Source organism: Ursus arctos, unplaced genomic scaffold (genome assembly GCF_023065955.2).
Source record: "Ursus arctos isolate Adak ecotype North America unplaced genomic scaffold, UrsArc2.0 scaffold_10, whole genome shotgun sequence".
Taxonomy (NCBI): domain Eukaryota; kingdom Metazoa; phylum Chordata; class Mammalia; order Carnivora; family Ursidae; genus Ursus; species Ursus arctos.
Genome location: NW_026622764.1, coordinates 55,861,660 through 55,875,082, shown reverse-complemented (window position 1 = coordinate 55,875,082; position 13,423 = coordinate 55,861,660). Strand labels below are relative to the sequence as shown.

Below are 13,423 nucleotides of genomic sequence, written 5' to 3'. Positions count from 1 at the left end.
CCAGAAACATGACAAAATTTATTTCTGTTGTTTAAGCCACCCAGTCTGTAGTATTTTGTTATGGCAGCCCTATCACACTAATATACTGATATACAATTTCAAAGACTCTCCAGAGAATTACTCTGAGTGAAAAAAAAAAAGCCAATCCCAAAGGTTAAATACTGTATGATTCCACTTAGATAACATTTTTGAAATTACAAAATATGTCACATTATTATTGAGTAAAGATCTTATTAAATATCTATGTATAGCCAACCTGGTCTACTGGTACTGTCAACATAATATTTGGAAAGATGATTACAATCACTGGTCATCTTTGGAGGATCATACAGAACAAATGTGTTGGTTTCAAAACTAGTCAATAAAAGCAAAGCATAAAGCACTTATCCTTCCTTTCCTGAATGAACTATACTTTATTTTTTTAATAATATTTATTTTGTTATATTAGTCACTATACTTTAGAATAAGAACAGTTAATGAAGAAAAGTTTCTCTTTACAGAATTAGAACTAATAATTGAAAGAGGAATGATAAAGTTATCAGATTACCATTTAGCAACCCCTATGGATCCAGTCAATGGTCATCAATAATCACTTACAACAAAAAAGAGACATAAGGTATATGCCTCCCAACGGGCATTCACAAAAATATCTCTGAAGTATTTCTTCCGGAAAATACCAAACCAGGATCTACCTAGAGGCCTGATCTACTTCCAGAAAAGACAGAGAATTAGACAAATATGTTAAACAATGAAGGAGATGCAATCTGCCAAATACACACTGTAGGAAATTCTACAGAATAAATCATTCTGTTTCTTCAAGAAATAAATTGTAAGAAAAGAAAGGGATGGGGGACAGAAATAGGTGAAATCTATAAATGGACTCTGGGAAACAAACTGAGGGCATCAGAGGGGAGGGGGTGGGGGAATGGGATAGGCTGGCGATGGGTATTAAGGAGGGCACGTATTGCATGGTGCACTGGGTGTTATACGCAAGTAATGAATCACGGAACTTTACATCAAAAACTAGGGATGTACTGTATGGTGACTAACATAATATAATAAAAAAATTTTATTAAAGAAAAGAGATTTAAGACAAGTCAACCAATTACAATATATGAACCTTATTTGAATCCTGATTAGAACATGTGAAAAAAATTTATGAAATAACTGAAAAATTTTGAACACTGGATATCTGATAATAAAAAATTGTCATTGGGCGTGCCTGGGTGGCTCAGTCAGTTAAGCCTCCGACTCTTGATTTCAGCTCAGGTCATGACCTCAGGGTCAGGAGATAGAGCCCAGCAGCAGGTTCTGCACTGAGTGTGGAGCCTGCTTAAGATTCTCTCTCTCCCTCTTTCTTTGCCCTCCCCAGCCATGAGCATGTGCACGCTCTCTCTCTCTCTCCCCCAATAAATAAATAAATAAATAAATAAATAAATAAATAAAATATTCTGTTTTTTAAGGTTATTAAAAGAAGAACCTTTTGGAAAGGAGAAGTTATTTGCAAAACAAGGACTTCAACCCTGCATGAAGAACCCCGCATGAAGAGGCTTCATACGTCTGTAGTACTGTTTAACTTACATGGAATGCCTAGTGTTACTCCAATTCCAAACTATTCCGTTCAACTATCTTCCTAAACATAATGATCCATATCACAAAAACAAATGCCTCTATGAAGGGCAATCTATTTCAAAGCTCTTGAATATATATACACACACAAAACCCTAAGAGGTTGACATTTAGACATTATTTCTGCTTTACAGATAAGGAGAATTAATCAATTTACCTAAAATACTATAGCTAAAATGCACCTACTATAATCAAAAGTTTTCTGCCTCCAGGTCCATTCTACCATGAGTCATTTAGAATTCTGATCTTTCTCCATCTTAACAACTGATTCACTGTAAGTCACAACATGAACAGCACTCCTGGCCAATTTCTTAATGGAAAGTCCCTTATTTATACGCTATATGCAGTATGAAACAATCTAATCTAATGACAACAATTACATATTACACACTTATTAAACATTTGTACAAAAAGGAAAAAACATTTTTGTAGACAAAATACCACAAATCTTCCCTTAAAATTTAAAGAAAAAAATACCACATCAGAATCATTACACATGCATTTATAAATTCAACTATTTTCAAGGTTGCTTTGGCTATTTTGGGTCTTTTATGGTTCCATACAAATTTAAGGATTGTTTGTTCTAAGCTCTGTGGAAAACACTGTTGGTATTTTAATAGGAATTGCATTAAATATGTAGATTGCTTTGGGTAGTAAAGACATTTTAACAATATTTGTTCTTCCAATCCATAAGAATGGAATGTCTTTTCAAATTTCTTGGGGTCATCTTCAATTTCATTCACCAGTGTTTTATAGTTTTCAGAATATAGGTCTTTCACCTCTTTGGTTAGGTTTATTGCCAGGTATTGTTTTTGGTGCAATTGTAAATGGAACCGATTCCTTCATTTCTCTTTATGCTGTTTCATTACTGGTATACAGAAATGCATCAGATTTCTGCATGTTGATTTTGTATCTTGAGATTTTACTGAACTCATGTATTAGTTCTAGCAGTTTTTTGGCAATCTTTCAGGTTTTCTATATAGAGTATCCTGTCATCTGCAAGTAGTGAAAGTTTTACTTCTTCCTTTCTGATTTGGATGCCTTTTATTTCTTTTTGTTGTCTGATAGCTGTGGAGGGACTGCCAGTACTATGTTAAATAACAGTGGTGCAAGTGTACATCCCTGTCTTGTTCCTGACTGCAGAGGAAAAGCTCTGTTTTTCCCCATTGAGGATGCTATTAGCTGTGGGTTTTTCTTATATGGCCTTGATTATGCTGAGGTTATGTTCCCTCTAACCCTACTTTGTTGAGAGTTTTTATCATGAATGGATATCGTACTTTGTAAAATTTTTTTTCCATCTATTGAAATGATCATATGGTTTTTATTCTGACTTAAGAAGCAAAGCTGGAGGCATCACAATTCCAGATTTCAAGTTATATTACCAAGGTGTAGTGATCAAAACAGTAAGGTACTGGAACAAAAAAAGACACAAAGGTCGATGGAACAGAAGAGAAAACCCAGAAATGAACCCAAAACTATATAGTCAGTTAATCTTCAACAAAGCAGGAAAGAATACCCAATGGGAAAAAAGTCTCTTCAACAAATGGTCTTGGGAAAACTGGGCCGCAACATGCCAAAGATGAAACTGGACCACTTTCTTATACCAAACACAAAAATCAATTCAAAATGGATTAGAGACCTAAATGTGAGACCTGAAATCATAAAAATCCTAGAAAAGAATGCAGACAATAACATCTTTGACACTGGCCATAGCAACTTCTTTCTAGATATGTCTCCTGAAGAAAGGGAAGCAAAAGCAAAAATAACTATCAGGACTTGATCAAAATAAAAATCTTCTGCACAGCAAAGGAAACAACAAAACTAAAACGCAACCTATGGAATGGGAGAAGTTATTTGCAAATGACATATCAGATAAAGGTTAGTATCAAAATATATGAAGAACTTATAAAACACCCCAAAAAATGAATAACCCAATTAAAAAAGGGGCAGAAGACATGAACAGACATTTTTTCCAAAGAAGACATACAGATGGCCAACAGATACATGAAAGGATGCTCAACATCACTCACCATCAAGGAAATACACACTAAACATACAATGAGATATCACCTCACATCTGTCAGAATGGCTAAAATCAACAACACAAGAAATAACAGGCATTGGCAAGGATGTAGAGAAAGGGGAACCCTCTTGCACTGCTGATGGAAACGCCAACTGATGCAGCTACTCTGGAAAACAGTATGGAGGTTCCTCAAAAAGTTAAAAATAGAACTATCCTACGATCCAGTAATTGCACTACTATTTACCCAAGAATACAAAAATACTAATTCAAAGGAATACCCCATTGTTTACAGCAGCATTATCTATAATAGCCAAATTATGAAAATAGCCTGTGTCCACTGACGAGCAGATAAAGAAGACGTGGTATACAGACAACAGAATATTATTCAGTCATAAAAAAGAATGAAATCTTGCCATTTGCAGTGACATGACGGAGCTAGAGAGTACTATGCTAAGCAAAACAATTCAGTCAGAGAAAGACAAATACCATGTGATTTCACTCATTGTGGAATTTAAGAAACAAAACAAGCAATCATAGGAGAGAGAAAAAAAAGAGAGAGAGAGAAGCAAACCAAGAAACAGACTCTCAACTACAGAGAACAAACTGATGGTTACCAGAGGGGAGGTGGGTGGAGGATGGGTGAAATAGGTGATAGGGATGAAGGGGGGCACTTGTGATGAGCACCAGGTGATGTACTGAATGTTGAATCACTATACTGTACACCTGAAACTAATATCACACTGCATGTTAACTAACTGGAATTTAAATAACTTTTAAAAATTCAAGTATTTGGGGCACCTGGGTGGCTCAGTCGTCAAGCATCTGCCTTTGGCTTAGGTCATGATCCCAGGGTCCTGGAATCGAGCCCCGCATCAGGCTCCCTGCTCAGCGGGAAGCCTGCTTCTCCCTCTCTAGCTGTCTCGCTCTGTCAAATAAATAAATAAAATCTTAGAAAAAAATTCAAGTATTTTAACTGATTCTTAAGTTCTCCTAAAAAATTATAGTAATATAAAATTTTCCAGGGTAGTTCTTAAGTCAAATTATTCTGGTTCCAGGATCTAATATAGGCATTCATTTACACTAATAAATGCTTTATGTGCATGAAGTTATTTAATCCACACTATTAACTCCAAGATCCAGAAATTATTGTTGGCCATTTTTACAAATAACAAAACTCAGGCTTGGAGATTTTAGGTAACTTGTTCAAGATCATGGAGCTAGTAAATGATAAAACTGAGACTTGTCAGTCTAGTCTGATGACAAATCCTTCCTCTTAACTCACCCTCTATTCCAATAAATATCATCTACTTTCAGTTGCCAAAAAAGAGTTCCCTTAGCTACTATATTTCTCTTTTTGTTTAAAAGAAGATAGCTAACTGTTATCTAGAATAGCTAGAATGGAATAGCTGCATCAGAAACGGGTTCATTTTGTCATAACATTCACTTCTCTGCACACATTCTGTCACATTCTCCCTTAGAAATGATTGTATATCAGAGATTAAATTCTCAGGCCAACTCTCAAAAACTTAACTATCACTTTAAGTAATATTTCGGTAGGAAGAAAAGGATAAAGAAAGGGGGGTAATCAGAAGGGGGAATGAAGCATGAGAGACTATGGACTCTGAGAAACAAACTGAGGGCTTCAGAGGGGAGGGTGGTGGGGGAATGGGATAGGCTGGTGATGGGTAGTAAGGAGGGCACGTATTGCATGGTGCACGGGGTGTTATACGCAACTAATTAATCATCGAACTTTACATCAAAAACCAGGGATGTACTGTATGGTGACTAACAATATAAGAAAAAAATATTATTATAAAAAAAATAAAAATAAACATCTGGTAATTGTAACAGGACAAACCACATCCTCCTCTGTCATACACCCCTGCAAAAAATAGGTACCCAATATCCCAAAGATAACATGAAAGTCCTTGTCTTCCTCCAGCACACAACCAAGAATGATTTCACATCCCCTAGTCCCATCATGAGCTCCACTACAAAATGAAATGTAAACTGTGCCAGTTCCCATGGAAGGATGAAGCCAGGATAAAAGCATAGGATAAGAAAGTAGAAATATTTATTCATACTTGTAGTCAAGTCTGAAGCCTAAAAGGGCCTCTACAATCAATGAAAACTATTACTGTTATAGTTCAGTACAAAAACAGTTTTGTGTGAACTAGCCCGGAAGCCTAACTACTATATCGTACTTACAAAGAGATTGGGAACATAACCCACTCATAAACTGGAAACTACCGATATTCACCAATACCCTCTATAATCTGCTACTCCTTCCCAATTTTCTGAAAACTAAAAGCATTTGTGAGCAAGAGGTGACTCCCTATAACTGCATATGCACAGAAAAAGCTTTGTACATGAAGTACCCAAATCAGTGGAAGTATACATTTAATGCTTTGGAAAGATAACACCGAAGTCATTCATCCAAGATACTTCAGTATTCCATCTTTTTTAGTAAGGAGTTCCAGATTATGTTCAGGTCTTTGAAATTGGAATCATTTTCTCTTTTTTATTACCAGAGGCTATGCAGTGAATGCTTGTGTCCCCCAGAATTCATACACTTAAAACCTAATGCCTAATGTAAAGGTATTAGGAGTTGTGGCCTTTAGGAAGTGATTAGGTCACGAGGGCTCCACCCCATGAATGGGACCAGTGTCCTTATAAAAGAGGCCTGAGAAAGCTCCCACTCTTTCTGACTTGTAAAACCAATGACAAGGTGCTGTCTATGAAGGAGGAGACAAGCCCTCACACAGACACAGAATCTGCCAGCACCATGATCTTGGACTTCCCGGCCTCCTGAACTGTAAGAAATAAACTTCTGTTGTTTACAAGCCACCCAGTCTGTGGTCTTTTGTTAAAATAGCCCAAATGGACTAAGACACCAGAATTTTTTAATGGTTTTAAACATTTTTATGGGATGTACATTAACATATTTTGCTGTGTTAATCTGATCAGTAAAAACAGACAGACATGTACAATAATACAATGCTAATAAGAAAGTAAATTCATTAAAAATGTCTGTCTGGAGTGCAATTTAACAATAATTACCAAAAGATTTATAAATGTTCATAGCTATTAATCTCAGTAATTCAACTTGTAAAAATGTATTCTAATAATCAGATTCATTCATTAATTTATTTAACAAACTATCAAGGACTTACCTTGTGCCAGGCATTATTCTTATGAATAAAGACGTTTATCACATCATTTTATAGTGCCAAAAAGTTGTGGGGGGGAAAAACGTCTAATAGTAAGAGTTATAGCAAATTAAAATACATCTAATGTATAAAATATTATAGTACCATTGGAAACTACATTATCAAATACCAAAAAAAATTTAATAACATAATAAAATACTCATGATATGTCAAGAAAAAAAATTTAAAACAAGATACAAAACTATTATATGAAACTATATATAATTACGTGTATGATCCCAAATCTGTGTTTTAAATGACCAAGCCAGGGACCTTGATGAAGTTACTTAACCTCATTCTATTTCAGTATCTTCTAAAAAAATCAAGATTTTACATTTTACATGTAAAATGAAGATTTTTATTTCGTATCTCAATGGATTGTTGAATGAGTTATTTTTTAAATGCTTATAATATTCCCCCAGTACATATAAAGCACTAGTAATTATTTGCTGGTGTTATTAGTAGTAGTAATACTACATATACACACATATACTTATGAAAAAAAATGAAAGAAACATCAAATGCTATCAAAGATTCTAAATTCTAACAAAACTAATTCTGAAACAATCAGGAATTTTGAACACTACATATTATAAGATATTAAAAATTATAAGGTATGGCTTTGTTTTTTAAAAAGTCTTTTGTATCAGAGTGAAGTATGTATGAATAAAATATGATAGCTAAAATTTGTGTTAAAATACTTTGGTGGGGTTTACATGTAGAGATTTTTAAAAATTCTTAATGTTATCAGATGTACATTATTTACCTCTGGGTAACAAAATTATTACTTGCTTTTCTTTATGTTTTTCTATTTTCCAAATTATCTCCAGTAATTCAAAAATCACTTTTTAAATGAGAAACTTTGGGGGGCACCTGGGTAGCTCAGTCAGTTGAGCTTGTTTTTTGGCTCAGTTCATGATCTCAGGGTCCTTAGATCGAGCCCTGCATTGGGCTCTGTGCTCAGCAGAGAATCTGCTTAAGATTCTCTGTCTCCCTTGCCTTCTGCCCCTCCCTGTGCTCTCTTTCTCCCTCTAAAATAAATAAATAAAATCTTCTTAAAAAAAAATAAAAAATGAGAATTTTTTTTTCAAAAATGTTAAGGAAATCCTTACCAATACTCCATCCACAGATGAAACTTTCTCCCAAGTTAACCAAGCTCTTTCTCTGACATGATCTGGTATCTTTAATTTCTGACATAATGCAGTAAAATCAGGTTCTTCGGTTTCTTCAAACACAAGCCTACCAGATAAAAAGAGACATATAATAGGGATATACTTACAAATTAAACTAATTAAGTAAACATTTGTTTCAATGGTTTGCATATAACAGCACTGTTCTGAAAAAAAGCATCACTAAATACTTTAAAATCTTATTTATCTTTTTAAAAAATTACAGGTAGAATTTAAACATGTTCATCTTTTTCATGGGCTTTCCAACACAATTACAACATAGTGAAAGATGTTTGCTGGCCTGGTGAATCACATACAGTTCAGAACAGCAAAATCGCTTCGTAAAATTAAGTAAGTATGATAGCTAAAGCTGTATGGGAAAATTGGGATGACAATAACAGCAAAAAGAAGAAAGCCCATATATAATATCACAGAATCAACTTAGTTTCAGCGACTTTGCTAAAATGCAGTTTACACTTATCAAGGTCTCACATAATCTCTCTACTTACTAGCATTTCTTACATGATTAACTTAACATAAACTACTGCTACGCTTATTTCAGCCTTTTCTCTTCAATCCTCCTTAGCCAAGATAGGTAGTCAATAATTTCTTGTTGGCTAGTACCTTTTCATTCATTTAATGTCTATTTCACACCTAATAATAATAATATGAGGAATACTTAATAATTTTTGAGTATTTACTCTGACCTTTGTCTGTACAAAGTACCTTAGATGTATAATTTCAGCGGAATCCACACATCAGCCTATTAGATACGTACTCTTATTACCCTGTTTTAACAGATAAATACCAAATCAGAGAAGTGAAAGTACTCACTCGAGGTCATGGACAGTAAGTGGGAAACCCAACAGTTTAACTCCGTAATCCATGCCCTTGACCACTATTCCAGACTAACAACCCTCCTTCAAAACATAATTAACTTTTGATTATATCAACAATGAAGGTGAAGTCCTGTTCTTAGTGAAGGTTTTCCTTCCGACTTCACCACTTAAGCCATATGTAATGCAACAGAGAAAAGATCTCAGCTGTCAAGGTAGAAACAGACTCTGTCACTTAAAGTGCAGGTGGAGTGAGCCCTGAATCCATCCCTAAGCAAGTTGCTACGCTTTGGATTGCCAGGCACTAGTTTTTACCCTTGCTAAGCAGCTAATCTACAGAGTTCAAATGCCCATACTAGTGAAACCTTTTGTGGGTATAGATAATCAAGAGTAGAGTGTATCCTGTATGGTTTTGACTTACAGGAGAATTTTTGATAGTTTCACAGTTCCATCATTTAAAAGTATATAACATAATGTTGGGGTGGGGAAGGAAGGCATTCTTTTCCTAGGTGATAGCCATAATTTCAGTATTTCTGGTTACCCTATAAGAATTGGATAACATGGAATTCTTTAGCGTAGATTTACTTCATTTTCCAAATGAAAACTTTCAAGTATTGGATACGTCAAAGATTAATCAGAAATGAAATTTGTCTTCTCTCACAACATTATAGACTTTTTTTTTAAATTAGTGAGTGTGATTTTTAGCTGACGCATAAGACAATCCATTTAAACATATATATTTTTAATAGCCTTTCACAGGCCATGCCAAAAGCTCATCCCAATTTTTTATAATTTGTCTGAACTCTGTTAGTGTCTGGCAAGTTGAAAGAATAAGAATTGGTAATGGGCTAGAACAGGGGAGGAAGTGGTGAGGGACAGAAAGGAATCCCATTTCCCCCACAATGGATATGAAGTCTCAAAGTAGAACCAGTACTGACAATAATAATGGCAATCATACTCTTTCAATCTTAGCTTCTTAGCCATAAGTATCACAATCAAGAAAAATAGGATGTTGCAATGGAATAAATACCCCCTGTCATGTTCTACTGCATTATCATGGACTCTCCTAAATTTAAATACCACTTGGGGAAAAAAAAAGTTTCATGCGAGCACGAGAACATCACTAATTTTGTACCCAAACCAAACAAAATGAGAGGACACAAGGTTGTTTCCTGGCTCAAAGGCAAAATGAAAGAAATAACGAAAAAGGCTGAAGATTAATAATATACAAGAGTTTCATGCAACGGGAATAAAAGAAAAAATTGAGAAACTTTTAAGCACTTAGACTAAACGTCTTACAAAACTTTTTCCCATACACCGATTCCTCTCAAGAATTATGTTCCTCCAGTAACTACCGATGGCTCTGAATTCCCAAAGCACTGTTATAAGGGAGCGCCACAAAACACCTCAGCCGAGTACCCTGGGGGCGGCTGACACGCAGGACCCTGCCCTTTACGTCCCACGGCTTTCCTGGCTGGCCTCTCCCAGGACTGGGCTTCAGATGCAGAGCACGCCCAGAGGAAAACACTTTGAGCTGTTGCAGCTCAGAACAAAACAGAAAGTCAAACGACCGCCGCAATATTACAAATCTCAACAGGAGACAAACTCTCCACCAGACACTAGTCCGTCATTTTTCTTTTTTTTTTTTTGCCTTTGATGGGGCCTCGAGATCACCCGCCGCCTGCAAGCCTTTCCGCCTAAAGGAGGAAAGGTGGCACCTGTCACTTTGCTCAGGGACCCGAGCCCCACCCGCCCGACACCTGTCAAGCTGGAGCCGAGACCCTTCCCGGCTTCCCTCCTCTCGCTCCCGAACCCAGACCCCTGTCACCCTCCTTCAGGCGCTCCGCGGTGGTGGGGGACACGGGAGGACCCTCCTCCCGCCCGGTAGCGGCCGCCGGCTGAGACGCGCCCCCGCCTAGACGCCGGGGTGCCCGCCCCGACGCACTCTCGGGACGCCCTTCTCTCGTGGCGGCCGCCGCGATTGTGCCCGCTCACCTGGGCAGAGGCAGGTCGTCGGGGCCACTGTCCTGCTCGGGGTCCTCCTCAGGAGCGGGGGGCGGCGGCGGCGGCGGGGGTTCGGCGGCGGCTGCTGCGGCGGCAGCGGCGGCAGCGGCGGCGGCGGCTGCTGCTCTCCGGGGGGTTTTGGGCGGCATGACTGCCCCCGAGGGCAGGAGCCAGTGAGTGGTGGCCAAGGGCCGGGGAAGGAGGACGCGCGCACGTCGGGGTACGCCCCGTCCTCTCCCGACTCCCGTTACAAAAATAATTTGAACGTCCCCTGAGAAAAACCGGACGAGCCCTCCCCCGCCCGGCAACCGAGCGCCGCGTCCAACCGCGGGAAAACGTCACTTCCGCCCGCGGCGTCACGTCCGCGAGGCTCCCGGGCCCGCCGGCGTCGGGAGGGAACCGGGGCGCCTAGCGGTGCGCTGGGCGGGGGCGCGAGGTCGGGCGGGCTGGGCGTGGACCCCCGGCCTGGGCCAAGACACCCTCCCTGAGGCAGCGGCCGCCGCCCGGACGTGTCTCTACTCGAAACTCTCCTTTTCAGGCCTGGGTGCGGGTAACGGGGCACCGCACGATCTGGCGGGTGAGATGGGGCCCCATTTTTATCTGTGGGCTGATCTGGGGCTACAGCTCAGGCCCCGCCGGGAATATCAAGCGTGTGCACCCTGGGCGGGCACGCCCCTCTCCCTCCGTGGGCGGCGCCCTCCGTCTCTACCACGTTCCTCCCGCCCAATCCGTTAGGCAGAATCGGCCAAAACAAAAACAAACGTTTGTAGAACACCTATAGAAAGTGAATTTTGACGATCCCAGGCAGATACAAGGTGTAGAATAATTACTGGCCTTTTAGGGTCATTGTTTACAGAAGGGGCATGGGGGAGTGGGTAAAGAACAAGTAATAGTGTGATAAATGTTTTAATAGCGGTGTAAAAACGGGAGGCACCATCGAAATGCCTAAGGGACACCTTCAGAGAAGCAGTGGCAGCTGAATAGAAGTTTGCCAGGCACACCTAACATGTAAGGAGGGCGTACTGTGTACCAGGGATTTTGCTGGCCATTTTAACTATCTTAATCCTGCGTCCTGGAATTGAGCCCTCCCCCCACCTAGTGCTCACTGCTCAGCGGGAAGCCTGCTTCTCCCTTTGCCTGCAGCTCCCCTTGCTTGTGCGTGGGCTCTCTTTCTGTCAAATGAATAAATAAAAACTTTAATAAAAAAAAATGCACCAAGAAAAGAGGAGCCTGCGCAAAGGCACAAAGACCTCAGAGAAGAGCTTGCTGGAAGAGCTTACACCATCTAACGTTGGTTTAGAAGCTGTGTCTCTTCTCTCATGATATTTACTATAATAATAGATTGTCTTGTATGAATACATGTTTTTCTCTCTTTGGCAGACCTGGTGTATTGACCGGTCAGAACTTCCCAACTGAGAAACTGTGAATAAAGTATAGCTGTGTTCTGATGTGAACCCCCTCATCCTTGGAATAGCTGACCAGGGTTGAGGCACCCGGAGCCTTAAGTCAAGTCAGGGCTGCAAACCTCTTGGGTTTATCTTAGCCAGTTGTACAATGGATTACCGTTTTCTGTATATAGCACAATATATATGTCAGGATGTGAAAAGGGTTGGCAGTCATTGGCCTACTCAACAGCCAGTCTTGCCTAAGTTCAGAAACCATCTCTTGGGAGCCAAAAGTTCGTCAAGAAGTAGGGCCCAGGGGCGCCTGGGTGGCACAGCGGTTAAGCGTCTGCCTTTGGCTCAGGGCGTGATCCCGGCGTTGTGGGATCGAGCCCCACATCAGGCTCCTCTGCTATGAGCCTGCTTCTTCCTCTCCCACTCCCCCTGCTTGTGTTCCCTCTCTCACTGGCTGTCTCTACCTCTGTCGAATAAATAAATAAAATCTTTAAAAAAAAAAAAAAAAAGAAGAAGAAGAAGTAGGGCCCAAACCCATCCCCAGCTACAGAGAATGAATAGCATCAGAGTGGTAATCCTATTCACCTTGCCAGGGATTAGCGTAGGCACGACCCTCAGGATGCAGTTTTAGTCTTTGCAAGATCAAAGATTGTCTGCTGGCAGCCTGATAAAATGAGATGCAGAAATGACACAGTTCTTCTACCTTTAACTATTATCATGAGAATGTTGACACTTAATTGCTGCAGCCATTGTGACTTAAGGCAAGCTGACCTGAGGATAAGGCAGAAATGTTAATGATGTTACAGTAAGTAATATCAAAAACATCTGCATCCTCCATGACAAATGAGTCTCTGATTTGACCAACCCTGAAGCTGACCTCAACGAGCTGGAGTTTTCAGTTGTTTACAGCAGAAATCATTATGACTGATAATACTTGTCCTGTGAGCCCTTTCAGGGTAGAGACCAAATCTTCTGCATCTCTGTAGCCTTTTAGCAGCCAGCAGTGTTAGGCACACAGTAAATGTTTGTTTGCTAAAAGTAGAGAGGCAAGGAGAGCAGAGGAGAGTTCCAGGAACTGAAGTAAACTCTCTATGTAGATATGACTTTCTTTATTTAAACCCAGTTTATCAACCTCTGGATTTAGCACAATTGTGAT

At 39.5% G+C, this 13,423-nt stretch overlaps 1 protein-coding gene across 1 annotated transcript in view; it reads right to left on the bottom strand.

Moving 5' to 3' along the window:
• Positions 1–11,194, bottom strand: part of RB1 (RB transcriptional corepressor 1) — a 151,878-nt gene extending 140,684 nt beyond the window's left edge. The window contains exons 1-2 of the mRNA XM_026493268.4: positions 10,862–11,194; positions 7,974–8,100 (exon numbers count right to left, since the gene is read on the bottom strand). Coding sequence (XP_026349053.1) covers positions 7,974–8,100; positions 10,862–11,019 — 285 coding nt within the window. The 5' untranslated portion in view covers positions 11,020–11,194. The remainder of the gene's footprint in view (positions 1–7,973; positions 8,101–10,861) is intronic.
• Positions 11,195–13,423: the final 2,229 nt, after the last annotated feature.